Source organism: Cenococcum geophilum (assembly GCF_001692895.1).
Source record: "Cenococcum geophilum 1.58 unplaced genomic scaffold K441scaffold_5, whole genome shotgun sequence".
In the NCBI taxonomy this organism is placed as follows: Eukaryota; Fungi; Ascomycota; class Dothideomycetes; order Gloniales; family Gloniaceae; genus Cenococcum; species Cenococcum geophilum.
In genome coordinates, this window is record NW_027137563.1 from 548,198 (window position 1) to 575,636 (window position 27,439).

The window sequence follows — 27,439 nt, forward strand, 5'->3', positions numbered from 1 at the left end:
CTATTACGCTATCTAAGGCATTAGTTTCTAGTATTAAAGGCCGTTTTAGGTTAAAATAGGTAAGTAGGGGAGCCGATACTAGCCGTTTCTTAAGCTTATTAAAGGCCTGCCTATATATAGCGTCAAAGTAGAAGGGCTAGTCTTTTCTAGTAAGACGGTTAAGAGGCTAGGCGATCCTGCTATAGTTCTTAATAAAGCGTTAGTAAAAGTTGCAAAAACCTAAAAATAATTGTACCCCCTTTACGGTCCGTGGGGGTGCCTACTAATTAATTACAATCGTCTTCTCTAGGTTAGTTTTAATTCCGTTTATACTAATAATAAAACCTAAGTACTTTATACGCTTAATACTAAACTCTAACTTCTTAATATTAACCTAAAGGCTAGCCTTACAGAGCCATTATAGGACTTTATAAACGTGCTCCTTATATTCTAGCTCATTCTTAAAGTAGATTATAATATTATCTAAATAGGCCATATAAAAGTTGTTAAGGTAGTTAAAGAGTATATTATTTATATACCGCTAATATATAGCTAGTCTATTAGTTAGTCTAAAAGGAAGTACCTTATATTTATACGTTCCGTAATAGGTCTAAAATATAGTAAGATCTTTAGACCTAGGGTTTATCCTAATTTAGTAAAAGGCCTAGTAGATATTAAGCTTTATAAAGACCTTAGCTCTACTTATTTGGGCCAGAGTCTTATTAAGTAGGGGTAGCGGATAGCGGTCCTTATAGGTTATATTATTTAGCTTATAGTAGTTAATACAAAAGCAGAGTCCTCTATTTAGCTTTTTAATAAAGAAAATAGGCGAGGCAAAAGGGGCTTAGCTAGGCTTAATAAAGCCCTTATTTAGGTTATTAATAAGATACTATTTTATAGCCTATAATTTAGTAATAAACTGCTTATAGAGGGGGCTAAAGCTAAGGGTGTTTTCCTTACCCTGCTTAATCTTAATCTTATAGTTATACGGTTAGTAAGGTAAAAGTATATTAAATACTACTTTAGAGAATATATCCTTAAATTTCTGGTGTTAATAGGGTAGCTTTTATTCCACTAGCTCCTTATCTATAAGCTCGCTTTCTTATCCGCTATACTTACTTCCCTTTTCCTTAATTATTTAATTAATTTTATATAAGCTTGTTATAAAGGTAACGGTATTAGGCTAAACCAAGTTCTAGTAGAATCCTACGGCACTAATATAGCAGATATTAACTAGTAGGAGGTCTGCTGGTTTCCTTATAGCCGTTTTTTAGACCATATTTTGCGGTCTAGGGTTTATAATCTTTCTTAGCTCCTATTCTATCTTCTATAAGTTATCCCTCTAATTTATTAGTTTAGTATAACGTCTAATATCCCTTACTGTTTTTTATAGCTATATAGGGCCTAAGCTCTCTATAGGGGGCTTTTTTAGGTTACTAATAACTTCCTAGGTCTTTAATGTGGGTAGTATAATATAGGTAGTTTGGGGGCGACGTAGTATACAGATCTATTATAAATTAAGCTATATATCTTTCTTAAAGGCCTAATCCCTACGTATAGCATTGGCCTAGTAAATAGTATTAATCTAGGGCCGTATAAGGTTTTCTATTATAATGCTAATTTCTTTTATAAAGGAAGGGGTTAAGGGTAGGGTTTCGGGCTAGATAAGCCGTCTACTCTATATATTAAGCTATAAGCCTAAATAGGCTAGCTATTTTTACCCTAAGATTATATTATAGCTACCTAGGTCCGTAATAAGGAAGGGGATATTATACTACCTTTATCCGTTAACACGGCGGTAAATTCGTAAGATAGTTGTAATGGGTAGCCCTATCCGCCCATTATACCCGCGGATAGGAATTAGTTTAGGCAGTTCTTTAATAAGTATATTTAGAAAGTCAGCTAGCTTTACGGTATACTAGGTATTTATTAAAGCAAAGGTATTTACTCTAAAGTTAGCTAAAGCAGAGGTTAAAACTTAGTATTTATTGCAGAATAAAGTATAAGGGATAGTGCAGCTTCTTCTACTAACTAGCCAACCTAGATTAATATCTAATATATTAATCCCTTTTAACCCTAGAGAGGAGTCTACCTCTAGGGTTCCTCTTTTTCCAACTCCGTGCTATCCTCCTAGATTAATAGAACCTTGTCCGCTTTTACGCCTATTAGGTAATTTTTTATATAGTAACCTTTCTAACTATAAGAGAAGCAAGCTCCTTAATTACTAAGGGCCTATATATAGGGGTTACTATATATAGGCCGAGCATTTACTAGACCTATAGCAGGACTAGCCGCGCGGCTAGCTACTAAATTAGCGGCGGGCTATATAGGTAGTACTATAGGGGTTGCCGATTATGCTAGGGCATTACGGGCCGTTCTTATATTACTTATAGTCTAATTTAAAGGGTTTCTAGCTTTATACCATTTAGCATATACCTTAATTTGGCGAAGGCCTTAGTTAATAGCTAAGCACTAGTCCGTAAGTTCCTTTAGCGTCTATATAGTAGTAAAAACTAGTAGTATAGCTCGCTATAAGTCTAGGGTAAGCTTATTAAATAGGTCTAGTATTAGATTTTTCTAGGGAATTTAAGCCTAGCCAGCTAGGTGTAGAAAGCAGGTCTAAAAGGCCAAGAAGGTCTCCGTCGTTTTTATATTTAGGCTTTTATAATTAAGTTAGGCGTTTTATACTTTAAAGGGGTCCTTATAAATAGAAGATAGGTATATAATTATCTCTTCTCTAGAGAGGAAGAGATCTATTAAGTCCTATATATATTATAGACGTAGGTACATCTATATATCCCCGCCGGTACGGCCAAAAACATAGGCTATTTTAGCCTAAGTAGTAGGGAAGTAGTCCGTATTAACTTTAAGCTTATCCTGCAATTAAAGCTTCTAATTATTAAATATAGGGTTAGTTCCGTCTATAAGCAATAGGGGGTCCGCGACCTTCGCGGACTATAATAATACTAATGCTATATATTGGGCTAGGGCCTTAAGAACTGTAGCAAGTCTCTAGGTATCTAATAACTCTTTACTAGGTATAAGGGGTTCTCTAGCTTTAAGTAGCTCTTAAAGTCATTTAATTTTAGTATTAGCTGCTATAAGCTTTACCTAGGAGTTTAAGTTAGTTGCTATTTTACTATTAGAGGTATTTAAGGGTCCTATAGCTGCTTTACTAACCGCTATAGTTCTTAGCATAGTAATATGGTTATTAGGGTAACTTCTAGTAAAATTCTATAGGGGTCCTAGTTTGTGCGTATTCTATAGGTCTTATTATTCTTTTCTATTCTTCTAGTTTTATTTTATTCTTTAAGTTCTAGTAATAGTCTTTAGGTCTATTTCTATATTCTATTCTTATTTATAGTCCGTAAATATTTTTTAAGTTCCTTCTTAGGAAGAAGAGTAGATAAGCTTTAGATAATATTAGCGACTTAGTTAACCAAGGCACAAGCACAGCAAGAGGGACGCGCAAGCCTATACAATTGGTAGTCTATAAACGAGGATCTAAAGCTAGAGAAAGGAAAGGAGACGAAGGGCGGCGCCGCTTGACGTTATATACGATCCTCTGGTCACGTGACGGCAACTGTCTGGAACTGTGTAAAACTGTCTGCGACTGTCTATAACTGTCTGCAACTGTCTACGCCTATCTACAACTGTCCGCCATAATCCACCAATATCCATCGGTTTCCACCAGTGCCGTAACACAAAAGCTTACATATAACTCTAGTAAGCAGCTATATCTTATACGTAAGATGCGAGGGAAAGTAGGCTAGTAAGATCTTCTAATTATAGTATTGCGTGAATTCTAGTGTCTTATAAGAGCTGTGGCCGTTAAGAATTAAGAGTCTATATATACCCTTTATCCAGTTTTACGTATAAAGATTAAAGTATTTAATCTATTTAAGCGTAAGCTCATTGTTTATATACGCCGTATTACTAATACTAATAGTATAGCTATTAGAAATTGTTATCTCCAAGTACTACAGTAGTATATCTAGTAGGTCTTGCCTTTAAAGATAATAAAAGGCGGGATAACGTGGCCATCTGCGTAAACTGTCTCTATAATTATAACAGATTTATAGCTAAACGCCTTACCCGCCTTACACTGTATGGCCTTATTATAAATAATAAGTACCTTATATATCCTTATGCTATATTGCATACTTCTTAATATCCCTCCCTAACGCGCTAAACCACTCTTTTATAAGAACCGGATCTTCAGCGGCCTATCTCTTTGCCTCTTTAATTCCCTGTAAAATAGAAGAGCCGGAATGGCACCTCCTAGAGCAAGCTAAAACGGTATATAAAAAAAAATTTATAAAAAAAACCCCCCCTTTATTCCTTGTGAAGGGGAGTAGATAATCTCTAAAATTAACTATAATAATATATACATTAAATACATTATAAACAGGCAAAATAAATCTATGCCCACAACTCCTCGCTATTTATGCAAATAAAAAAGAAACACCGACAATGCACTTATCAAATCTCAAACTCCAATAAAATACTCCTTTCAATGAAGTGAAACCGAGGACAGCAATGACAACACCGAGGTATGCCACGACATCCGGTTCACTCCCTTTTGTATTTGATACATCTCTTTAAAGGCCGAGTCGCGCGCGCGTAGGCGCGCGGGACTGTCAAATTCCACGAGCCGGCCCTGATCTAGCATCGCGACTGCGTCAAAGTCGGTGATGGTGTCGAGGCGATGTGCGGCCGCGATGATGGTGTAGTCGCTGAACTCGGAGCGGATGAGCTCCTGCATCAAGGCATCGGTTTGGATGTCAACGCTGTAGATATTTTGAATCAGCATGAACTCTTTTTTTGGGCCTCATTACGGATGCGCAGTGGGCCAGAAACTTACCTTGCAGTCGCCTCGTCGAGAACGAGAATGGACCCCTTGCGCACAATGGCGCGAGCGAGGCACAGCAGCTGGCATTGCCCGTGGCTAAGCATGTCGCTTGTGAGTTGCTTGTCGAGTCCGCCATCCTCGAGGAGATGGCTCAGCTCCACCTTGTCAAGCGCGTCGCAGATTTCCTCATCAGGGACATTGTGTAAGGGGTCGACATTATCCCGAATCGTACCGGCGAGCACGTAAGGGTCTTGCGGGAGCGCAATTAGCCGACTGCGAACTTCTTGCCTTGGGAGCGTTGCGATGTCGACGCCGTCGATGATAATACTGCCGCTCGATAGATCGAGAAGGCGTAATAGCGCAGATATGAGGCTACTTTTTCCGCTGCCGCTTCGGCCACAAAGGCCAACCTTTGCTCCAGGGGGGATGGTAAAAGAGATATCATCCAGGGTAGGCCGCGCGGATTTTCTTCAGTAAACATGTTAGCTAACCATGCCATCCGACAACAAACACAAAAAAAGGGCCATACTTATGAGATGCAGAGACATTCCGGAACTCAATGGCTCCGTAGCTAGGCCAATGTTCTGGTGGGCTTTGATCTTCACCCGACAGATTTTCTGAGTCAACGGTCGACGTGAAGCTTCGAATTCTTGAAAGGGCACCCATTGAAGTTTCCAATAAAGTCCAATTTGTGATCAGTTGTTTCAGCATCTGGCTGAATCCCACAAGGTTCACGAGCGCCAGGCCAGTCAAGCCTGGGTCCGTTTCCCCCTTGGTCTTCACAGCTATCGTGACGAGAATGATAGCTATGGTTCCCACTATGAGATCTAAGACCAGGTTTAACCATCTCTGAACACAATACAGCAAATAGAAGGGCTTCTGCGACCTCCGAAGCGCTACCAGGAACCGGGAGAGATGTTGGTTCTCCCATTGAAAGGCGCGGATCGTGACAAGACCGCTCAGGAGCTCGAGGAAATGCGTGAAGAGATATGACTTGGTCTCAATGTCTAGAATTCTGAGACGTCGAGAGGTGCGTAAGTAGAATTTTTGGACCATGTAGACGACTGCGATGCTGAATGGCAGCGCTGCGGCGATATACTTTGCCGACGCCATGAGAACGAGGAGCTGTGCAAAAAGCACAAATGCCACTTGATCAAAATCAGCCCGGTCTACATTATGGGAAATAAAATACTGTACGTACTCATAGCAGTGCGAACCAGTGCGACCGGTAGCTCCATATCGATGAGCTCTAGGTCTTGACTAAATCTGTTGGTGGTGATACCAGTGTCTGTGGAAGCAAAGAATGACATGGGGGCACTGGCAGAGAAGAGTTAGCTTGAAAAGGATCATGATCTGCGATAGGAGCCCTACTTCATAACAGTATCGAGCAAACGCTGATGTAGTTTACGCCCTGATTGTGGAACCATTTTCATGATTAGAACCCTTTACACGTCAGCATCTTCGGTCTCATTTGTTGTAAACAGGCACTTACCAACAAGCCAGAATAAGTGAAGCAAGTCCCAACGCGGCCAGAAATGTGTAAATAGATAAGTAGTACGCAACCTTCCTATTCGGGTGCTCACTGTTGTACTGGGCCCACCACTTGACCCAGACATCTAGCATAATTTGTCAGCAATTGCAATGAGGAAGGGAAAGGCACACGCACTTGGAAACGCCGTTCCAAAGCCATATAGACTGCAGAAAAAGGTAAAGATGATCCAGCGTTTCCACCCGAAAGTCCGAATATAGTACCCATAGATAGTCAGGTCCCCTACCGCAGTTTCCTCTTCTAACGAGCTGGAACTCTTTGAAGAAACAAGCGATGCTTTAAATCCTTTTAATGTACTCTTGGTATCGTCTCGCCTGTATATCGAACGGCCGGTCAAGGATAAGCTACTAACGTAGCCACCGAGCTGGTACAATTCGTCAAAAGTGCCTTGTTCTGCGATGTTTCCGTCATGGCTAAGAGCAATAACGTGGTCTGCCTGCGAAAGGCGATGTACTTAAACGGAGGTTAAAGAGGGAACTATATGTCAGGAATGAAGAACATACCTGCGTTGGTAACTAAGATCACAGTCGTGTCTACACCTCTCAACAGACCCTGATCGCCGAGAACTGATTCAAATATATGCTCTTCGGTCGAGGCATCTAAGCCACTAAACGCATCATCGATCATGACTATGCTCTTACGAAAGTATATTGCTCTCGCTACTGCCTGTTTCCGTCCTGTCAGAAATGAACAACCTTCCTGATTATAAGAGACCTACGACACGCTGTTGCTGTCCACCTGAAAGGCTAAGGCCTTTGCTTCCGACGATAGTATCATCTCCAAGCGGCAGTTGTGCGAGGTCTGTCTCCAGATCGCAAGCTTGGATGACTGTGTTGTACCACTTCGGGTCGTATTCTGCATCGTGAATAATATTTTCTTTCAGAGTTCCGTTCACAAGCCACGGAGTCTGACTGCAATAGGCTACTTCGGTCATGAATGATCGGTACAAGCCCTGGGTAGCTGGCGTCTCTCCCAGGAGGGCCTTTAGTAGTGTCGACTTGCCACTGCTTACCGGTCCAACGATCATGGTAAGACTGCCCTCCTTGATCTTGAAGTTGAGATTTTGGAGAACCGTGGGCTTCTCCGTATCCCATCCACAGCTAGCGTTCTCGGCCACGATGCAGTCTCTTTCGAGGTGCGAAAGCGTAACATCGTCTCCTATCTCGATCTCATCAAATCCCACATGCTTCTCATTCTGAAGCGGTGTTTCCTCTGGGATATCTGCAAGCTCGGGTTGCTGCGACGGATTAAGTGAATGTAGTTCGTCCGAAGGGGTTTCTTTCTTGACCTCAGTGATGAGATATATGCGAATGCGCTCAAAACAACCCAGGGCTGTGATAAGCCCTGAGAGTGATGTAATGAAGAAGGCCACCGGTTCAAGGAGAAGATTCATTAGAACCAGAGATGTGAGGGCTCTTTCTGTGTCCAAGTTCGGGTACCCTTTATATTTTGCTAACATAATGTACGATCCTAAGGCAACGACAGGGCTCAAAGATGTGCTTGCAAATGCTGGGCTCAAAATTAGTCTCAATGAAGAGTAGGAAGAGATGAACTTACAAAATGTGGTTATTTTCACTAATAAAGCGCGAAACGTTTCGGCGGTCTGGATTTCATTCTCACGGAGAGTCGTGATTCTCGATGCCAGATGAGGCGTGAGACCAGTCATCTTTATCCCTTTCATTGCTCCTAGCATAGAAGCCGTGGCATCAATTCGGGTCTGGATTCGATCGAGCCAGGTCTTTTGTGAATTTACCAGTTTAGGAGATAGGCCGATTGCTGCGAAAGTACATCCTACGGATTCTGTTAATGGGTGGGTGGAGAGAGGATGGGCTTTGACTGACCAAATATGACTACCAGCGGTGTCAACGCCGCCCAGCTTAGTTGTATATAGAGCAGCCATATAGACAAAGCTATTTCGAAAAAGCTTGCCCATAACTCATGGACTTGGCGGAGTCCAGTCGTTATCCGTTCGACGTCTGCGTTCATCAGGGTCACCGCTTCCGACTCCTTTAGCGCGGAAGAGCTAAGGGTCAGAGTTTTTCGATAGAGAAGGGCCACAAGTGTGCCTCGAAGTTTCGCAATACTTCGATAGGTTCTATGTTGGTGCAGAGCACCAGATAGCTGTTTAATAGTTAGCGAGCGTAGCGACTGAAAGAGGCCGATTCACTTACCGCAAAGCCACAGTATACGAGAACATACGCAGCAATGAGGCCGTAGCCAACTGCCTGGCGGTTTTCATAGTCGTTCTTGGTTAAGTAACTGAGTACACGTTGCAGGAGAAACGGCTGGCTGAAATTAAACCCGGTCGCGCATAACCTTGGTATGATGGCGGATGCAAAACTTCGCCCATGGTGTTTCGCCGCAACCATGAACAAGCTGTTTGGCCGTGGTTGATTTGGTGCTAATTTAGTTAGTGAAGCTAGTCAGGATGTGGAAATCACCATTACATACACTTCTCCCACTTTTCGTACAGAGCAAGTAGCTCTTGCTCTCCAATAAGCGATGACTGTACCTCAAAGAGTGAATTCTCTTGTAGAGGTGTTTTATACCCTCTGAGTAGTAAGGGGTTCAGCCACCAGAAGACCAATCTGTTGAAGAATCCACTCGTAGCCTCCGGTGCGCTGAACTCTTCTTTAGCAATCAACATCTCTCGTTTCTCTTTCAGTTCTAAAACAAGGAGGCTGCTCTTAATCACAGTAGCTATCAGGAGTATGATACCCAGTGGTCGGGCGTCGTCCGTCGCAAAAAGTGTTCGAACTCGAGCGGCATGAAAAACAATAGAAACGGTGAGGTAAATGCCAATAGTTGACGACGGCCGGGCGTTTCTATAATGCTCGAAATAGGACACCAGCGCAAGCATGAATGTCGCGATGAGGTCTACGACCACGCATGCAATTGCTGCTCTCGTTTTCACGGTGTCTGGCATGGACATGGCCCCTAAGGACAGGAGTTGAACCCCCCCATAGAGAGCGTAGCAAGACTAAAACGAAGTTAATAATGGTGAAAGACGCATATATTAGTATTTTCATTCTTACCTGTTTCGAGATATGCCATAGTCGCCCTTCAACTTTGATGCTAGCCTTGTACAATCTAATTAATCGGAGTATAAGGACAGGGAAAACGATCGTGAATGGTATTATCGAAAGGATAATTTCTTCAAAGAACAAAGTAAAGTCAAATCCACCATAACACCATGGGTTCGAAGGGCCGAAGCCCTTCTGGGTATCAATTGAACACCTGAGCGGCATGTTAACGAAAGACTAAGAAAATTGCATTCAGAGAGGAAAAGAATGGAAAAGGAGATGTAGTCCCCACGATGGATTTCGGATTGCAGTTGCCTACAACGCAGGCGATATCACTGTTATCACGGGGGTCCGACATGATTCAGAAGCTCTAAGCCAGCTTGCTGCGCAGTCTAAGCAACGCCCGCAGTCATTCACGAGGTGTACAAGCAAAATTAGAAGTAGGTCATAGCGAGCATTCCGTTCCGTCAGATTGGAGATGTTCGAGAAACATCTGACAGGAAGATTTGACCCAGTTAGAGGACGACATGGATCCGACCTTAGCGATGTTATATTTTCGCAAGTCTCACTAAGATGGGGCTCTAGCGATTATTTTTAAAATAAACGTTAAGCTTACATGTTGTGCATTTAGCGCTGTGCAGACCCCAGCTGCGCCCTGGCCCTGCACCACGCTCCTGGGCCCGCCCGGAAGCTAAGAGATGCGAAGCTAGTCGCCGATCACGGATAGCTTGCAGAAACTAACGATAATCATTTTGATCGCCACGTGGCGCAACCGTCAGCCCTGAGATAATTACCGTGCTATACACCCTCCTGTCAATTCCAGTTGTTAGCGCAGCCACGTCTGCACGGCCTTTTTGTAGGGGAAGTTTGGGTATTTTTGCTGTTTAAGTAAGGCCGTGCAGATGTGGCTGCGCTAACAACCGGAATTGACAGGAGGGTGTACACCACCTTGGCGCATCCGGTTGAAAGCGCGTGTTGATCGGGCAGATCAAACTACGTGGATTTATACCCCAAAATACGTTAAAATACGTCGAAATGGTCGTGCTTATTACTTTAAAGGTATAAAATTGTGCCGTTTGATCAGCGCGATCAACAAGTGCTTATGCGCCAAGATGGTGTATGTACAGTACGTCAATGCTTGCAGCAGGGAGTCGATCTGCCGGCTTTCCCTTTATCAGGATGAAACCTGGCTAGGTTGTGCGTATATTCTGGCACGACTTGCCTCATCGAAACGTCAGGCCGCGCCTTTACAATTGTACCCGTCGATCTGGAGAACTCGTGTATTGATTGATCTATGAAAGAAAAGAGACTATATATACATGATGTCGGTGCAGGACCAGCGGGGGGGTACGTAATAGGGAGTAGGTGATCGAGTCAAGCAGGGGTAGGTGACTGAGTCGAGGGGTAGGTAGTTGATTTAGGTCGACAGTACCATAATATTTTCTTACACGTAGTAATCAGAAAATAGTTCAGAAACGGATAATTTTTTAATAGAAGCTAAAATACACTAAAATACACAAGCAGATCTTAATTAGGTAACAGTATTTCTTAAGATATCCTAGGATATCTTAAAATGCGGCAACGCGGAACCGAAGTACAGGACCCTCCTTTGCAGCAGTCACATGATCCCTCAACTGGAACTCATCCGAGCGGTGCCTCCCATACTCTGCCCCCGGTCTACCTCCCGCGCGGTCACCAGATGCCAATTTGAAGTCTAATCTGTACAATACGACAGCCATCGTAAGCATCATCTCCACCAGAGCCACGCCCTTCCCAATGCAACTACGAGGACCAACCGAGAACGGATTGAAAGCCGTGTTTTGGTCCATCGCTTGTTGAGTTGTCCTATCTTTAATAGCCAGCCATCGGTCAGGATTATAATTGAAAGGATCGGGGAAATAAGCTTCCTTGTGTTGTATGCTGTAGATTGGGACTCCCACATCGCAGCCTTCAGGGATGAATTCTCCATCCACTATCGCACCGCCACTCGGTACTTCGCGAGAAAGAGATTGACCAACAGAGGGTGACATGCGCATTGCTTCGTCGATACAGGCGCGAAGGTAGCGGCAGCTGCTAAGCTTGGAACCACCCTTAATTTCCTCAAGATTTTCAAATGTCGACCGCACTTCCGCCGCAGCTCGTGCGTATGCATCTGGATTTCGGCTCAGGTAAAAGAAGATAGCCGCCATGGCAGTAGCAACGGTATCAGCCCCTACAGAACGCGTTAGAATCTACTGATGTGTAATCAAATACAAAGGTGACAAACCAGCAACCACCAAAGTGGTACTTTCGGAAATTATTTCCTCTTGGTTGAAGCCCAGTCCAGTTTCGGGGTCCTTGGCCTCCGTGAGGATTGCGAAGAGATCCTTGCGCTTCGAGCGATCATTCTTTTTGGTGTCCCTGAGAAGTTTTCCGACAAACCTAATAAAGAGGTTCCTAGCAGCAATAGCTTTAGGGAACAGAAGTTTATCAAGGCGAAACATCCTCAGGATTGGTGCTTGTAAAATAGAGCTGACACGAATGTTGGAAGTTTCAATGATTTTGACGACGTATCTGTAGGTTTCTCTCTCGAGCATGTTGTATCGTCCCGAAAAGATCAACGACGCCATAATGTCAAAAGCCAAGAAGTTGCCTATCACACTGGTTAGAGTGATATCCTTGTTCTTCTTCGGTCATCACTTACACCACTCGGCCATGTTCCTTGGGGTTTTCCAGGTCTGTTCTGGGGACGTCACAGTTTGGGACTCGTGATTTGCTTTGGCGCTCTCCTCTTCCGCTGTCTCAAGAAGACGGTCGCAGAATCGATTGATGATTTCAAGCATAGCTGGCTCGAAATTTCGAAGGGTTGAGTCGGAAAGCCCTTGACTAATGACTCGCCTTCGGCGGCCGTGGTCCTTCTTATCCCTAACAGTCAGGGTGTTAAGAGCTTGGTGAACCATTGCCGAATAGTTCTTGCTCTTGGTGAAGTTTTTGCCTTGCGAATAGATGTCTAGCTGATCGTTAGAATAAGAAATTGGAGTATTGCAAATGACCATCTTACTCTTGAGACCAGTGGCAGTATTTACATTCAGGCGATTTGGGGCATATCGGACGAAGTCGCCATACTTCTGGTGACATCGCCACATATCAATATGAATATCACCTTTCCAAGCATGGTAACCAGCATAAAGATCGGTGAACTTGGCCAAGAAAGGTCCAGGATATTTGGCTAGAGGATGGAAGAAAACAGAGTATATGAACGTGGCCAGAGCCTAGAAGTAATGGTTAGTCTCCAGCGATGGATGACTGAGTAACATGGAAGAAGGATCACATACATAGAGTGAAAGGACTAGAACCAGGCATGATGAAGCAACAACAATAATCCGACTCGCAGCAGTGGCGTGAGCCAAAGCAACAAAAAATGATCGGCTTGAAACAACGACTTGTGCCGTAGGTGGAAAAACATCAAATGAGCTAGCCATAATGAAAGAATGGGGTGAAACAGTGAAGGGAACTGAACTGTAAAGACGGGGATTCAGTGAGGAAACGTCTTCATTCTCTGGCCGTTCCAATATATACGAGCCCTCATCTTGAATGTAACTAAATACAGTCCCGGGCCGCCAACTACTTACTCAACCAACCGCTCACTCAACCGGCCAAGCTGCGGTCTTGCAATTAGCTCATACCTGGGCGGTGATCTGAGCGCAGCTCTGCAAGGTCGCATCATGATCTTGGAGACTGAGATAGAAGCATTAGCTTATTTTTGGCCTGATACCTGGGCGTGCAATCCTGCTAACACTCTCCCCTGCAGCAGAAATCTCGTTTTCGGAACAGGTGGCGACCTATTGGCGTATGAACATTTGCTGCGGCGTTTCTAAATCGGGTAATTCACATGCAAAGCAAGGTTGTCAAAGATAACCATAATTCAAAATGCATTGTTGGGTCAGACGTGTGTAGAACTTCAGGACTAATTCGGCCATAGACCGTATTGGACACGAGAAGCCGCTCCTGTGCTGTGAATATAATCAAATAATGTAACGTAAGCACGGCAGCTATATGCCGGGTGAACCTTTGGATCTGCCAGAGCCACGGTGAGCTCGGTCAGCTTGGGTTGAAGCATCGACTAGGCACTGTGCACTACCCTGGCAGTGCAATGCCGCCACGTGCGGGCTGAATGTTCCACGTGTGACGTGCATAGGCGAGTTATCGGCCCGCCGTTTGTCCTATTAATTCCCCGAACTGCGGCTGAAATCTAAGTCAGCACGCCCTGAAATAACACCAAAAGCGGAATAAAGTGCTGAAACGCTGAGCCTTGGCCGGTTGTGGCGGATTATGTACTTCCCGTCGGAGTTAGCGCGATCAAGACTTCTCAAATTTAGCGAGCTTGGTGCCTGGCAGCACCCGGCGGTGCAAAACCCGGTCAATGAGTTCATTCGGATCAGATGTTTATTTCGTGACTTATATCTTCAGTTTATTTCTGTGATCATCATCAATCTTTGTCTCCCGTAGTCCTCAGTCCCTCTTTCAAATCGCCCCTCTCTTAAATCGTCCCTCGCTCAATTAAATTATTGCATACTTATCTCAGCCGTCTGTCCCGCACTCTAGCATCAGATAACGCGTCCGGAGCAATTGCTTCGAGCCAAGTCAAAGATGGAGGCTTACCAAAGCGTATCGAAACAACAAGAACTATGTCATGTTCTGCTCATAGAACTTCTCGCGTTCGTCTCTCAATCAACCGTGTTCCAATAACCACTGACGATTACATTTTTACAGACACCAATTCTGTTCAGCAGTGCGATGGTACGTTAGCAAGCCTCTCATTCATATCCGACTTGTGATCTGATCCGATTCCAGGACCGAGACTCAGGACTTGCTGCTATCCGAGTTCCAGACGAAAAAGACTGTGGAGATCGGTCCGTCGGAGACGCTGACAAATATGATGAAAAGAACGCGCGATCTCGTTTACCGTCCTTTTGATACTGCGAACTCCATTTCGAGGGATTTTCTCTCGCTCAAGCGGAATAAGCAGGATATTTATTTCGCTGCGCCGCGGGGAGAGCCGGCGGTGACGGCGGTTACGTCAGTCAGCGCGACACCCCCAGCTGCGCCACACCAACTAGCAGTACAACCGACAGTGGAAGCCCTCCCACCATCAACAACCCCTGCGCCTATCACTGCAGGTCCTGTTGAAGACGCTCCAGTATCTGCTGCGGATGTGATTAGGACCATTGTTGCCATCGCCTTGAAGAAGAGTGCGAAGGATGTCTCTTTTGACAGCTCGGTCAAGGCCCTTTCTGGAGGTTAGCCTCAACTTTTAGTTTCCCCCTCCTATTCATGATTCGGACGACTGACATTTAAGTAGGACGGTCTACCTTGCAAAATGAGATCACCGGTGACCTGGACGCCGAGTTCGGGTCTGCGCCTGATGGTGCAGAGGAGATCCCGCTGAAGGAGCTTGCTGCTATGCTACAAAAGACCTTTTCTGGCCAGTTGGGACGACGTACAAAGTCTCTGGTAGACAAGTTCTTCACGTCTAAGATGCCTGGAGGTTTCAATCTGACCAAAGTTCGAGATATGCTCGAGCAAGAATACGGATTCGCTGCCGGGAGACAAGATTCTATTCTCTTGTTCTCCCTTCAGACGCAACCGGCAGCCCGCTTTGATTCGGAAGAAGAGGCAAAAGGATATTGGTCCAGTATTGTTCAGACATACATTGCTACGACCGGCATTGAGATCCGAAAGTCGGCCACAATGTCTAGCACTGCCGTTGCCGGTGCCCGCATCGATCCTAAGGCGCTCGATGCTTTGAACAAACGCTCCAACGACTTTCATCGAGACGTTTATCAGGCCTATGCGAAGCATCTCGGTGAAAACTCTGGTTCTGGTTCCGAAGAGGTGGTGAAATTGCGGAGCGATTTGCATCACATGCAGGCCGAACTTGACCTATGGAATCTCGAGCACGGCAACGAGTATGCGAGAGGCATCAAGCCGTTTTTTGATCGCCGGAAAGCTCGTCTATTCGACTCTTTTTGGAACTGGGCTTTACAAGACCTTTTCTTGATCTACCACGGAATTCGCCAAGGCACCCTTAGACTCCAAGATGAAGATCTTGCTCGGCGCCGACGTGCACTTGTGAATCGGTCGTGCCAGAGATTGGTTCTCGTTCTTTCCCACATGTTGGTGGAAATCAAGACGCAGAAGCCGCAGTCCGCCGACATGGAGGACTGGTTCGCGGAGCTGCTTGTGGACTGTAAGGCCGCTCTCAAACAACCACCAGCGTATATCGGATCGAGCAAACCCACAGCACCACGGACTACCATTGATGCCAATGGATCTATAACATTCGTTGAAGAGCCGTGCGCCCATCCCCCTGTCCGGACCTTTGAACCGAACGCCTTCGAAGCCGCACTTGTTGCCAAGGAATCCAAAAACAGTGTCAGAATTATTAATCAACCGTTCCTGAACGCCCCCCCTACCCCCGCTATGACCCCCGACCTTNCCCCCGCTTTGACCCCTGCCATGACCCCTGCCATGACCCCCAGTAAAACGCCTAACTTCGACGCATCATCCATTCCAGAAGTGCCTGGTGTTCACAGCAGATACTGCCCCCAAATTCAGCAAAAGTCGGGAGGAACATGGAAAGACTCCAGGACCTTGACCGATGAATACGTTAATGTCCTTGATAGTGCAGTCTCGGCAGGTTTGGCGTTCCAGGGGAAGAATGTGCTGCTCACAGGTACCGGCAAAGGTTCTATTGGCTCTAAAATCTTGCAAGGCCTTCTCTCTGGAGGGGCTAAAGTCATCGTTACAACGAGCTCATACTCAAAGACCACCAGGTACTACCAAAACATGTATTCCAAATTTGGATCCAAAGGGTCGAGTTTGTTGGTTGTGCCCTTCAATCAAGGCAGCCAGCAAGACACGGAATCACTCATCGAATATATCTACAGCATTGGCGACGCGGAATGGGATCTAGACCATGTCATTCCATTTGCAGCAATTTCGGAACACACCAATGGCCTCGAGATTGATTCGAATTCAGAACTAGCCCATCGCATGATGCTCACCAACACTCTACGACTGCTTGGGGCTATAAAGAGAGCGAAAGAGAGCCGTCGAATTTCTACCAGGCCCGCCCAAGTTATTCTGCCTTTGTCCCCTAATCATGGTGTTTTTGGAAATGACGGACTCTACGCAGAGTCGAAATTGGGCCTTGAAGGGCTTCTGAACAAGTGGCATACAGAAGATTGGCCTGAATACCTATCCGTCTGCGGCGCAATAATTGGATGGACGCGCGGAACGAAGTTGATGAATGATAACGATATCGTAGCCGAGGGTGTTGAATTGTTGGGCATCAAAACATTCTCGCAAGACGAAATGGCCGTGAACATCCTCGGTTTGATGACTTCGCCCTTACTCGAAACTTCACAAACTGAGCCGCTCCTCGCTGATCTGAGTGGGGGCATGAGCTCGTTCCCGAATTTAAAGGAAGATGTCGCAAATATCCGAAGCGAGATTTCCGAAATCAGCTCGAGTCGGCGTGCTCTTGCTCGTGAACAGCGAGCCGAATATGGTATCCCCAGCACAATCTCGGGATCCAACACGTTCGCTCCTTTCAACCAGCGGGCAAACATCAAGTTTGACTTCCCCAAACTTCCTGACTTTTCCTCGGAGGTTGAGCAGCTGTCCGCTCTCGAAGGCATGATCAACCTCGAAAAAGTTGTCGTTGTGGTTGGCTTTGGTGAAGTTGGACCACATGGCAGTTCACGAACGAGATGGCAAATGGAAGCTCATGGCGAATTGTCTTTGGAGGGTTTCATAGAGATGGCCTGGATGATGGGACTCATCGAATACCAAAGTGACAAAGGCCTTTCTTACAGTGGATGGATCGAAAAAGAAAATCGCAAGCCGATCACAGACGCCGAGATAAAGAGAAAATACGAGGAACACATCTTGAAGCACAGCGGAATCCGTCTATTAGATGCTCGTCCTCTCGACGGAAAGGACCCAGCAGCTCGACAAGTACTCCATGAGATCGACCTGCAACATGACTTTGCCCCTTTTGAGGTATCAAAAGATACGGCCAATGATTTGCTCAGAGAGCACAGTGACAAAGTCACGATCACGAACGTTGAGGGGTCAGATCACTGTCTAGCCATCCTCCGAAAAGGAGCTCGTTTGATGGTCCCCAAAGCGTTGACCTTTGATCGAACAGTTGGTGGTCAGGTCCCCACCGGTTGGTGCGCCAGAACCTACGGCATCGATGAGGAAATCATTAACCAAGTTGATCCCGCGACATTGTATGCTTTAGTTTGCACAGCAGAGGCTCTACTGTCAGCCGGTGTGACAGATCCTTATGAGTTCTACAAGTACATCCATGTGTCCCAGCTCGGTGTGTGCGTAGGATCCGGATTCGGTGGAGCTGCATCATTACAAGGAATCTACAAGGAGCGATTTCTGGACAAATCAGTTCAGAACGACGTGTTGGCTGAGTCTTTCATTAATACAGGCAGTGCCTGGATTAATATGCTCCTATTGTCGTCTTCCGGACCAAACATCACGCCCGTAGGTGCATGCGCCACCGCCCTTGAGTCGCTTGATGTTGGTTATGAGGTCATCTCCAGTGGTAAAGCCAAAGCTGTCCTTGTTGGTGGATATGACTACCTCGCAAAAGACGTTGCTTACGAGTTCGCCAACATGAAAGCGACCAACAACACTGACGAAGACTTCGCACGTGGAAGAACTCCACAAGAAATGTCTCGACCTGCGACTACGACTAGAAGCGGATTTGTCGAATCGGAAGGCTGTGGAATCCAAGTGCTCACCAACGCAAAGCTTGCTCTCGAGATGGGTCTTCCCATTCACGGTATCATTGCGATGACACGAACAGCTAGCGACAAAGCCGGCAGATCGCTCCCGGCACCAGGCCGTGGCATCATCACAGCTAGTGGCGAATCCAAAGGCACCTTTGACTCACCCCTCATGAGCATGACTTATCGCAAACGACAAATCGACCTCCGCAGGGCTCATATCAACCAGACGGAAGAATCGGAATTGGGGTACCTCAATGAGGAGATATCCTCCTACAAATCTGACGAGGTCGATTTTGATATTGATGCTTATCGCAAGCACCGTCAAGATGCAATTACGGCAGAAAGTCAAAGGCAGCGACAGGAGGTCTTGAATAGCTACGGCAATGAGTTTTGGAAACGCGACACTAGAATCTCACCAATGCGCGGTGCCCTAGCGACTTGGGGTCTTTCGATTGATGATGTACAAGTAGCATCTTTCCATGGAACATCGACAGTGAAGAATGAGCTGAATGAATGTGGCGTCATTCAAGAGCAGATGTCGCAATTAGGCCGAACCAAAGGCAATCCTGTTATGGCGGTCTTCCAAAAACACCTCACAGGCCACCCTAAAGGAGCCGCCGCCGCTTGGATGCTGAACGGATGCCTTCAGATTATAGACTCTGGACTTGTGCCTGGAAACCGAAATGCCGACAACATTGACTCCGAATTAGAAAAATTCGACCATATTGCGTTTCCTAATGAGACAATTCAGACGGCGACTGGCGTGAAAGCATTCATTGTCAGCTCATTTGGATTTGGCCAAAAAGGAGCTCAGGCTATTGGGGTTCACCCCAAATATCTCTTCGCTGCTCTTGGAAAGGCAGAATATGGTGTCTATCGCCAGAAAGTGAAGAAGAGGCAGGAAAAGGCATACCATCATTTCCACAAGTCGATGATGACAAACACCATGTTTAGAGCGAAAGATGCTCCACCGTATTCTGTAGATCAGGAGACGGCGTTCTTAACGAATCCGGATGCAAGACTTCCCATGAACATGGAACTGTAAATTTAGGGTACGATCATTTGTTTTGGGAGTAAGGTTTAGATTTTAAATCAGCATGTTTAGGCGTTGCTAGGGTAGAGTGTCATCTGTTATACTATTCCCGTGTAGATATGTAGATATGTAGATACTTTAAAATGTTGCTTTTAGGTTAATTTTAAAATGTATTATTTCAGCCCCATTAATATCTTTTCCCTCATAGTGAACGTGCAGCTATCGCTCGGACCTCAGAAGTATTACGCATGCCTCACACTATGCCTGAGTAATTTTCATCACGCCTGGGGTAGATTTGAAACTGAACCCGTATCTAGCAAACAAATGTACAGTAAATGCACAAATTCATTTTTGAATTGAAGAAGTCCAGGTCTGGTTAGTTTGATAAGTCGGATCACAGGATCACAGCAAAGGGAGTCTAAGGTAACTCGACAAAAAATGTCATACTCTAATTTATTGAAGATTTTTGTCAACATTGGAGGAGAGTGCAAGAGCTAAGAAATATTTCTATGCATTTATCTGCACTGTTTGCTCAATATCGGATCTCGGGAGCTGAGGGGAGGAGATGAAGTTTCGAGAAGCATTCAAAAGGCATTTGAAGAACCGATAGGCTCTCCCCTCAAACACTGGGATAGGTTTGTAAAAAGATCGTCCACGTCAGACCTACTTTCTCACTGCCCAGGTCGCTAGGGATCCAATGGAACCAAGGCTAAAAATTCCCTGGCCACTCAGACCTCTCAGACCTCTCGGGTCTTTCTGCGGTAATTGTTATTCTTAGGCTTAAACCTTTAATAACCTCTAAACGTTAGGCGGAGTCTGGTTAGGCGGAGTCCAACGGCCCAATCACGTTGAAGCCCCATCCCACTTGAGGCTAGTGGTGGTCACACAGCCCTGTCGCTCAGCCTTTGCCCTTGTACACCCTCCTGTCAATCCCGGTTGTTAGCGCAGCCACGTCTGCACGGCCTTTTTGTAGGGGAAGTTTGGGTATTTTTGCTGTTTAAGTAAGGCCGTGCAGATGTGGCTGCGCTAACAACCGGAATTGACTGGAGGGTGTACATACAATATTATCGAGCTATTTCACTATGCACACCCATGCAAGCCTGCTCCTCAGCCCGGTAATGTAATAAAACACGTAATATTACCAACCGAGAAGACCAAGGCTGGTAGCACCGCCGCCATGAAACATCCTGTTATAGCACGTCAGCAGCCCTACATATGACCGAAATGATTTGCTTAGAAGGCCCGGAGGCGCTGCAAAAGCACCTTTTATCTATAGAATTGCAATTCGCTCATTTCCCCTCTCAGCCTTCTTGCACACTTGTTGCGTTTTGCACTTCGCTCCAACGTTCTTTCCTTCCTTACTTACAATAATGGATGCGCCTGCATTTTCTCTACAGCGCGCTCCTGACGACATCAACATCGCAGCATCCAACGAGTCTTTAGTTGAGTGTTTTCACAACGGCTGTATTTTCCAGTTAGCCATGCCCGATCATTTGAAGGAGTTTGCGGTTCGAGTGCGAAACGATTTCCTTACCTGTTTTGCCCAGAAGACAATCCAAGAGCCATGTTCAGACTTACAGTTTCTGGTACAATTTTTGAGATATATTGCGGGCCGAGAAGATGCGGCAACGGCTATGACTTCAGAGGTTTTTTCGAAAGTGGTAGAAAAGCTAGGAAATGAGCATTTACGGGGCAAGGACATTCACACGCGGGCAGCTGAACTATCAGCCGACTCGGGATTATCCAGCAAGCAAGAAGTCATTAGATCGTACTACGAAGCCATGGGACGGGGTGCTGGAAGTCGAGTACCGCAACTTTTTGCAACATCTCATCCGTCCGAGCAAAGACCCATCTTCACAGTGTTTGGCGGCCAAGGGAACACTCAGCACTACTTCGAAGAATTCAGAGATCTGTACGCGACATACGGCCGCTTACTTGACGATATTCTGGACTATGCATCCATCATATTTGACCAACTGCTTTGTGACGAGACAACAATCAATCAGTACCCGAATGGTATGGATTTCTTTACTTGGCTGAGGAAACCAGACTCAACGCCGGAGCAAGAATACTTGCTATCCGCCCCCGTGAGCTTTCCATTGATCGCACTAGGCCAGCTGACCAGCTTTTACGTCACCTGCAAGATCTGGCAGCTTACCCCAGGCGAGGTTGTCGATAAATTGCACGGATCAACGGGCCACAGTCAAGGAATTATCGTGGCAGCAGGGATTGCTACGTGTAAGACCTGGGACGATTTCGAAGGCGCATTCAGATCATGTTTAATAGCTCTTTTCTACACGGGTTGTCGCAGCCAACAACAATTTCCCAGGAAGACATCGTGGCAAAAGATGGTTCAGGGCCCAGTGTCCAGCTCGGAAGACGAACCTTCACCCATGATGAATATCATGCTTCTCTCTCAAGCGGATGTAGAGCTGCAAATTCATTCATTCAATCGACATCTTCCAGAAGACCAGCAAATAGCTATCGCACTCGTAAATGGACCACATAATATCGTTGTCGGTGGCCCACCGGAGTCATTGCGGAGTTTCAACTCGTGGCTTCAAAAGCTCCAAAAGCCTCAGGCGAACGGAGAGCAGTATAAATGGAAATCGTTTACGACACGCTACCTTCCGATCTCTGCGCCATTCCATACCTTCTATCTCGCGGATACCAAGTCCATCATTGTGAATGATATGGAACGACACAACATTATGATCAAACCTAGCGACCTGCTTATTCCCGTGTATGACAGCAGAACGGGTCGAGACCTAAGAGAAGTGGAAGAAGAAGCCCTGTTTCCGATACTCACAAACGCAATCACGACCGAAATGGTTGATTGGCCACGTGCTACTATGTTCCCGAATCGCAGTTGCATCATTGATTTCGGGCCGGGTGAGACGTCAGGGGTCGGCATCCTTCTACATCGTACGAAAGAGGGAACAGGAACTCGAGTTATCCTAGCCGGGCCGCTTCAGGGTGCACTACCGCATGTGGGCTACAAGCCCGATTTATTCGAATCGCCATCTCCAACTTCTACCCAAAGATCTACTGATTGGTTGCGGGACTTTGCGCCAACTCTGCTCTCCGACGCATCAGGGAGGACTATGGTCAGCACAAAGATGAGCCAGCTGTTGGGGGTTCCACCACTGATGGTCGCGGGAATGACCCCGACTACGGTTCATCCCGATTTTGTCGCCGCTGTCATCAACGCAGGCTATCACGTCGAATTAGCCGCCGGAGGATATCATCGCGAAGAATCACTAGTCCAGGCTATCAAATCCATCGAAAGATCGATCCCGGCCGGCAAAGGGATCACAATAAACTTGATATACTCCGCGCCACGATCTATACAATGGCAGATACCTTTAGTCAAAGATCTTATCGAAAAGGGTCACTTGATTGATGGTATTACATTGGGCGCCGGAGTGCCCTCGCTAGAAGTTGCCACCGGCTATATTGAGGATCTTGGTCTGAAGCACATTTCTTTCAAACCAGGGTCTGTGGAGGCAATCAAACAGGTCATTGTGCTTGCAAAGGCGCACCCCGGCTTCCCGATTTTGCTGCAATGGACAGGGGGGCGAGGAGGGGGGCATCATTCTACCGAAGACTTTCATGAGCCAATACTGCAGACATATGCTAGCATAAGAAGATGTCCTAACATTATCTTAGTTGCTGGCAGTGGTTTTGGTGGTGTCGATGATACGTACCCTTATCTGACTGGATCCTGGTCAGAGAAGTTCGGTCAACCTTGTATGCCCTTCGATGGCTGCCTCTTCGGGAGCCGCATGATGATTGCAAAAGAGGCACACACTTCTCTGGCAGCCAAACAGGCTATTTCCTCGACGGAAGGGGTCGAAGACGCGTTTTGGCAGTCTAGCAAAGGTATAATTACGGTTAAGTCAGAGATGGGCCAACCAATTCACAAGATTGCCACTCGTGGGGTCCAATTGTGGGCTGAGATGGACCGCAAAATCTTTTCGCTCGACAAAAGCAAGCAGCTTATCGAAATCAACCGTCAACGCAGCTACATCATCGAACGTCTTAACAAGGATTTTCAAAAGGTCTGGTTTGGTTACGATTTCGCCAGTGGAAAACCTGTAGAACTCAAAGACATGTCTTATGCGGACGTTGCGAGGCGTATGCTGGAATTGCTTTACATTAAGAGGGGATCGCAGTGGATTGATCCATCCTATGTCACGCTCTTCGGGGATTTTATCCGACGTATCGAAGAAAGATTGCCACTCTCCAACTCAGAGCTGTCACAACCGATTTTTTCGAGTTACGCCGACTTTAACGATCCATTTGAGGCATTACGCAACCTCGCTCAAGCATACCGAGGAAGCCAGGTGCAGCTCGTCAATCAGGAGGACCAGGAGTATTTCCTGTCAATTTGTCGACGATCGGGCCAGAAGCCAGTCCCATTTATACCCGTTTTGGACGAGAATTTCGAGACTTGGTTCAAGAAAGATTCCTTATGGCAGTCCGAATTCGTGGAAGCTGTGGTAGATGAAGACGTACAACGCACGTGCATTCTCCAAGGCCCCGTCGCTGTTTCCTACGCTACGCCAGAAAATATCAATGAACCTGTCAGAGTTATCTTGGACCGGATTAATGACGGCCATGTTCAAAAAATCCTCCGTGATTCCTATGGTGGCCAACCAGAAACAGTTCCTTTTGTCGAGTTTTTTGGCCACCATGCTTCAGAATCTACCGCATGTCAAGATAATATCCAAATTACTACAGGACCAAGCTCTGCGACTTATAGTATACCCTCAGACATCGAAGACCTTCCACCATCAGAGGCGTGGTTCAATCTTCTAGCCGGGAACAAGCTCTCGTGGAGATATGCCGTCTTCAGAAGCTTAACAGTCATGAATGGAAACCAGATGGTTCCGAACCCCATCCGTCAAGCATTTGCTCCAGCTCAGGGGTGTTCTGTCACGATCACGGATAAGTTACGCCACAACTACGTCTCTATCACCATGAGCAACAATATCTCTAGCAAAACTGATATTTCAATTGCCACCGAGCCGGGAAATAAGATCATCCTCCGCATGTTCTGCTACGACAACGCATTGAACGAGCCTCTACCTCTGGAGTTTCGATTTTCCTATCACCCAGAGTCCCCTCATTCATTACTACACGAAGGTATTGAGGGCCGTGATGAGCGTATTTGCAACTTCTATCGGAAACTCTGGATCGGCAAATCCTACAAGACTCCGTTGCCAGCTGGGAAGCTAACCTACAAGACCAACGGGGGAGAAATGGTCATCAGGCAGGGTCTCGTTGAAAAGTTTTTGCAAACAATTGGCGGCGGCATGAGAAACATGGACCGAGATGGCTTGGTCCCCATGGATTTCGCTATCGTGGTTGGTTGGAAAGCTATCATGAAAGCCCTTTTGCTCGTTCAAGGGGATCTTTTGAAGCTAGTTCACTTATCCAACAAGTTTCGCATGTATCCGGGCGCCCGTCCTTTAAGAGTTGAGGAAAAAGCCGAGAGTTTTGCGAGGACGACCGCCGTCACAATTCAAGACTCTGGAAAGGTCGTCGAAATATGTTGCACAATCAGTAGAGACCGCGTTCCAGTTATGGATGTCATATCTCAATTTCTCTACCGTGGGACGTATAGCGACTACTCGGAGTCGTTCCAAGCATTCAACGAAGATACTAGACAAATCGAGTTCAGCTCACCAAGTCAGGCGAGTCTCTTGATATCGAAAGAGTGGATAACGTTCCACCATCCGGTTACACCAGAAACTCTCTGTGATAAAACACTCGCTTTCGAGCTCGAGACTTTCTCTGCGCTGAAGTCGAGATCGTTGCACAGTCGCATACGAACAGTTGGCAAAGTGTTCGCGAATTCGCCGTCGGCGAGAGATCCTATCGAAATTGGCACGGTACACTACGATTCACTTGCCTCCCCAACTCCAACACTCGTGGACAACCCAGTTATAGGTTACCTCGAACGTCATGGGAAGGTTGTTCAACAACGAGTGATGCTGGAGAGTCCAACCTCCCTCAATCATGGGGATGAAGGCTTTGTTTTTGCCGCACCAAACAGCAACTCCGAATATTCTCGGATTTCGCAGGACTACAACCCTATTCACATCTCACCCGCCTTCGCTCGATACGCTGGGCTTCCAGGCCCTATAACGCATGGTATGCATACTAGCGCAATCATTCGTAGCATATGCGAAATGCGTTGCGCAGAAGGGAACCTGAACGCTATGAGAACCTTTAGTGCTTCATTTAGCGGTATGATCCAAGCAGGAGATAAAATTGAGGTCCATCTGGCGCAAATAGCCATGGTTGAAGGGCGCAGAGTCATTTCGATTGAAGCACGGAATGTTGCTACGTCGGAGAAAGTCTTTGTGGGAGAGTGCGAGATCGAACAAACAGAGACCGCCTATATCTTTACTGGGCAAGGCAGCCAAGAAGTCAACATGGGGATGGACTTGTACGAAACAAGTGCGGTTGCGAAGCAAGTTTGGGACCGAGCTGACAAGCACTTTGACGAGACATACGGTATAAGCTACGAAATCCTCAATGGTTTGGAGAGGAGCTAACGCCTGCGCTAGGTTTCCGCATTACCGACATCGTCAAAAAGAATCCAAAGCAGCTCACGATACATTTCGGTGGAAGACGAGGGGCTGCAATACGCCAGAACTACCTCAATATGACCTACGACTCTTACGATACAGCCGGTAACAAAACAACTAAACGCTTCTTCGACATCCATGAACGTAGTCCTTCGTACACTTATCGGCATCCGAAGGGGTTGTTGTTCTCTACGGAGTTTGCACAGCCCGCACTCACGGTGATGGAGAAAGCAGCTTTCGAAGACATGAACTCTAAAGGACTTATTTCCGAGGGCAGTAAATATGCTGGACACTCCCTTGGAGAATATGCTGCACTGGGCGCAATTGCCAATATAATGCCTCTGGAGCAAATCCTCTCCATTGTGTTCTACCGCGGCCTGTCGATGCAAGTGGCTGTCGAGCGTGACGAAGAGGGGAGGTCAGACTTTGGAATGATGGCCGTCGATCCTAGTCGAGTTACTAAGTGTAAGCAAAATCGCGTGTATCAGGGATCTCATGGTTAATTTCTAACCTTTTTGCAGCATTTGGAATCGGGGAGCTTGAGTCTACAGTCTCTACGATTAGCCGGGGGACAAACTCACTTCTCGAGATTGTCAACTACAATGTTTCCCAGCGACAATACGTGTGTGCTGGAACATTGCGTAACCTTCAAATCCTTACCGATGTCCTCAACGAACTTGCCATGATATCAAATCCGACTGTTTCAGACCCTATGGATGACCTCATCAAGAGGCACGTAGCTCGCAATAGCTCTCAATCAAATCCAGTGACCTCCCTTGAACGGGGCAAAGCAACAGTTCCTCTCGCCGGAATTGACGTCCCCTTCCACTCCAGTTTTCTACGTCCCAACCTTGCAGCATTCCGCGAAGTCCTGGAGCAGAATATTCAACCGTCGTGGATGGATCCCGACAAACTTATTGGGAGATACATCCCGAATGTGACTGCGAGACCCTTTGATATTACGAAGGAAGCATTTGAATACGCGTGGGAAGTTACCAAGTCAGACCGTTTAAGAAAAGTTTTGGATAGTTGGCAGGAGGTTTAGTGTGGGGGTCAAATCTGCTCTCCAGTAGGCGGCGTTTTATGGGTCGGTTATGGCGCATATATAAATATTTTACGATGTATACTAGCCAGTGATATAATCACATTGTCTCGATTTTGGTAGATAGACAGTGAATTTGATTCTCATGTTAATATCTCTCCCGTCTTGAAAATTACATGTGTAACTCCTACGAGGCCTCACTAAAACTCCTTCCCTCCGCGCCTTCAACCGAAAATGGGTAGTCAAAGTCCCATGATTCCCAGTTCTGTGAGTCGTGGCGACATCAGCAACAACTCGCCGCTTACGTGAGAGCGCAGCCGGCAGGCGCAGCCGCCTGTACAAACTTCACCAAGCCACGAAACGATTAATTACCGTAAACACGTTTCCGCCATTCCTGTCTCCCTCACCGCTTCAATAATTTTCTTTGCACGCCCCTGTGTAATACGATAATTTACGAGTCAAAATCCTAGGCCGCAAAGCCAGCTAGATCCAACAGACTAAGAGCGGGAATCCTACAAAGCTTAGCTAGAAAATTGGTAAGCTGAGTAAGTTCTGTGACCGCAGCGGGAC

At 46.2% G+C, this 27,439-nt stretch overlaps 4 protein-coding genes across 4 annotated transcripts; 2 read left to right on the forward strand and 2 right to left on the reverse strand.

The window, feature by feature from the left end:
* Nucleotides 1–4,413: 4,413 nt before the first annotated feature.
* Nucleotides 4,414–9,628, reverse strand: K441DRAFT_703011 (P-loop containing nucleoside triphosphate hydrolase protein; the record flags this gene model as incomplete). The annotated part of the gene is made up of 14 exons (XM_067653441.1): nt 4,414–4,769; nt 4,844–5,299; nt 5,361–5,979; nt 6,033–6,148; nt 6,203–6,274; nt 6,324–6,447; nt 6,498–6,833; nt 6,884–7,046; nt 7,099–7,889; nt 7,938–8,171; nt 8,222–8,501; nt 8,552–8,601; nt 8,832–9,360; nt 9,416–9,628. The coding sequence occupies 14 exons, from the start codon at nt 9,626–9,628 to the stop codon at nt 4,493–4,495; spliced, it is 4,260 nt and encodes a 1,419-aa protein (XP_067508398.1). The 3' UTR covers nt 4,414–4,492.
* A 1,294-nt stretch (nt 9,629–10,922) lies between these two features.
* Nucleotides 10,923–12,762, reverse strand: K441DRAFT_603018 (cytochrome P450). The gene is made up of 5 exons (XM_067645287.1): nt 12,718–12,762; nt 12,444–12,654; nt 12,087–12,392; nt 11,670–12,035; nt 10,923–11,615 (listed from the first exon to the last, which is right to left on the reverse strand). The coding sequence occupies exons 2-5, from the start codon at nt 12,526–12,528 to the stop codon at nt 10,972–10,974; spliced, it is 1,401 nt and encodes a 466-aa protein (XP_067508399.1). The 5' UTR covers nt 12,529–12,654; nt 12,718–12,762; the 3' UTR covers nt 10,923–10,971.
* Nucleotides 12,763–13,725: 963 nt separating this feature from the next.
* On the forward strand, nt 13,726–21,625 carry K441DRAFT_703013 (uncharacterized protein; the record flags this gene model as incomplete). Its single annotated transcript, XM_067653442.1, has 7 exons — nt 13,726–14,100; nt 14,156–14,182; nt 14,237–14,682; nt 14,745–19,236; nt 20,626–20,663; nt 20,849–21,466; nt 21,540–21,625. The coding sequence occupies exons 1-7, from the start codon at nt 14,033–14,035 to the stop codon at nt 21,623–21,625; spliced, it is 5,775 nt and encodes a 1,924-aa protein (XP_067508400.1). The 5' UTR covers nt 13,726–14,032.
* A 2,431-nt stretch (nt 21,626–24,056) lies between these two features.
* K441DRAFT_653257 (uncharacterized protein) lies at nt 24,057–26,963 on the forward strand. Its single transcript, XM_067647513.1, has 3 exons — nt 24,057–25,753; nt 25,807–26,292; nt 26,349–26,963. Exons 1-3 carry the CDS (start codon nt 24,100–24,102, stop codon nt 26,870–26,872), a joined length of 2,664 nt encoding a protein of 887 aa, XP_067508401.1. The 5' UTR covers nt 24,057–24,099; the 3' UTR covers nt 26,873–26,963.
* Nucleotides 26,964–27,439: the final 476 nt, after the last annotated feature.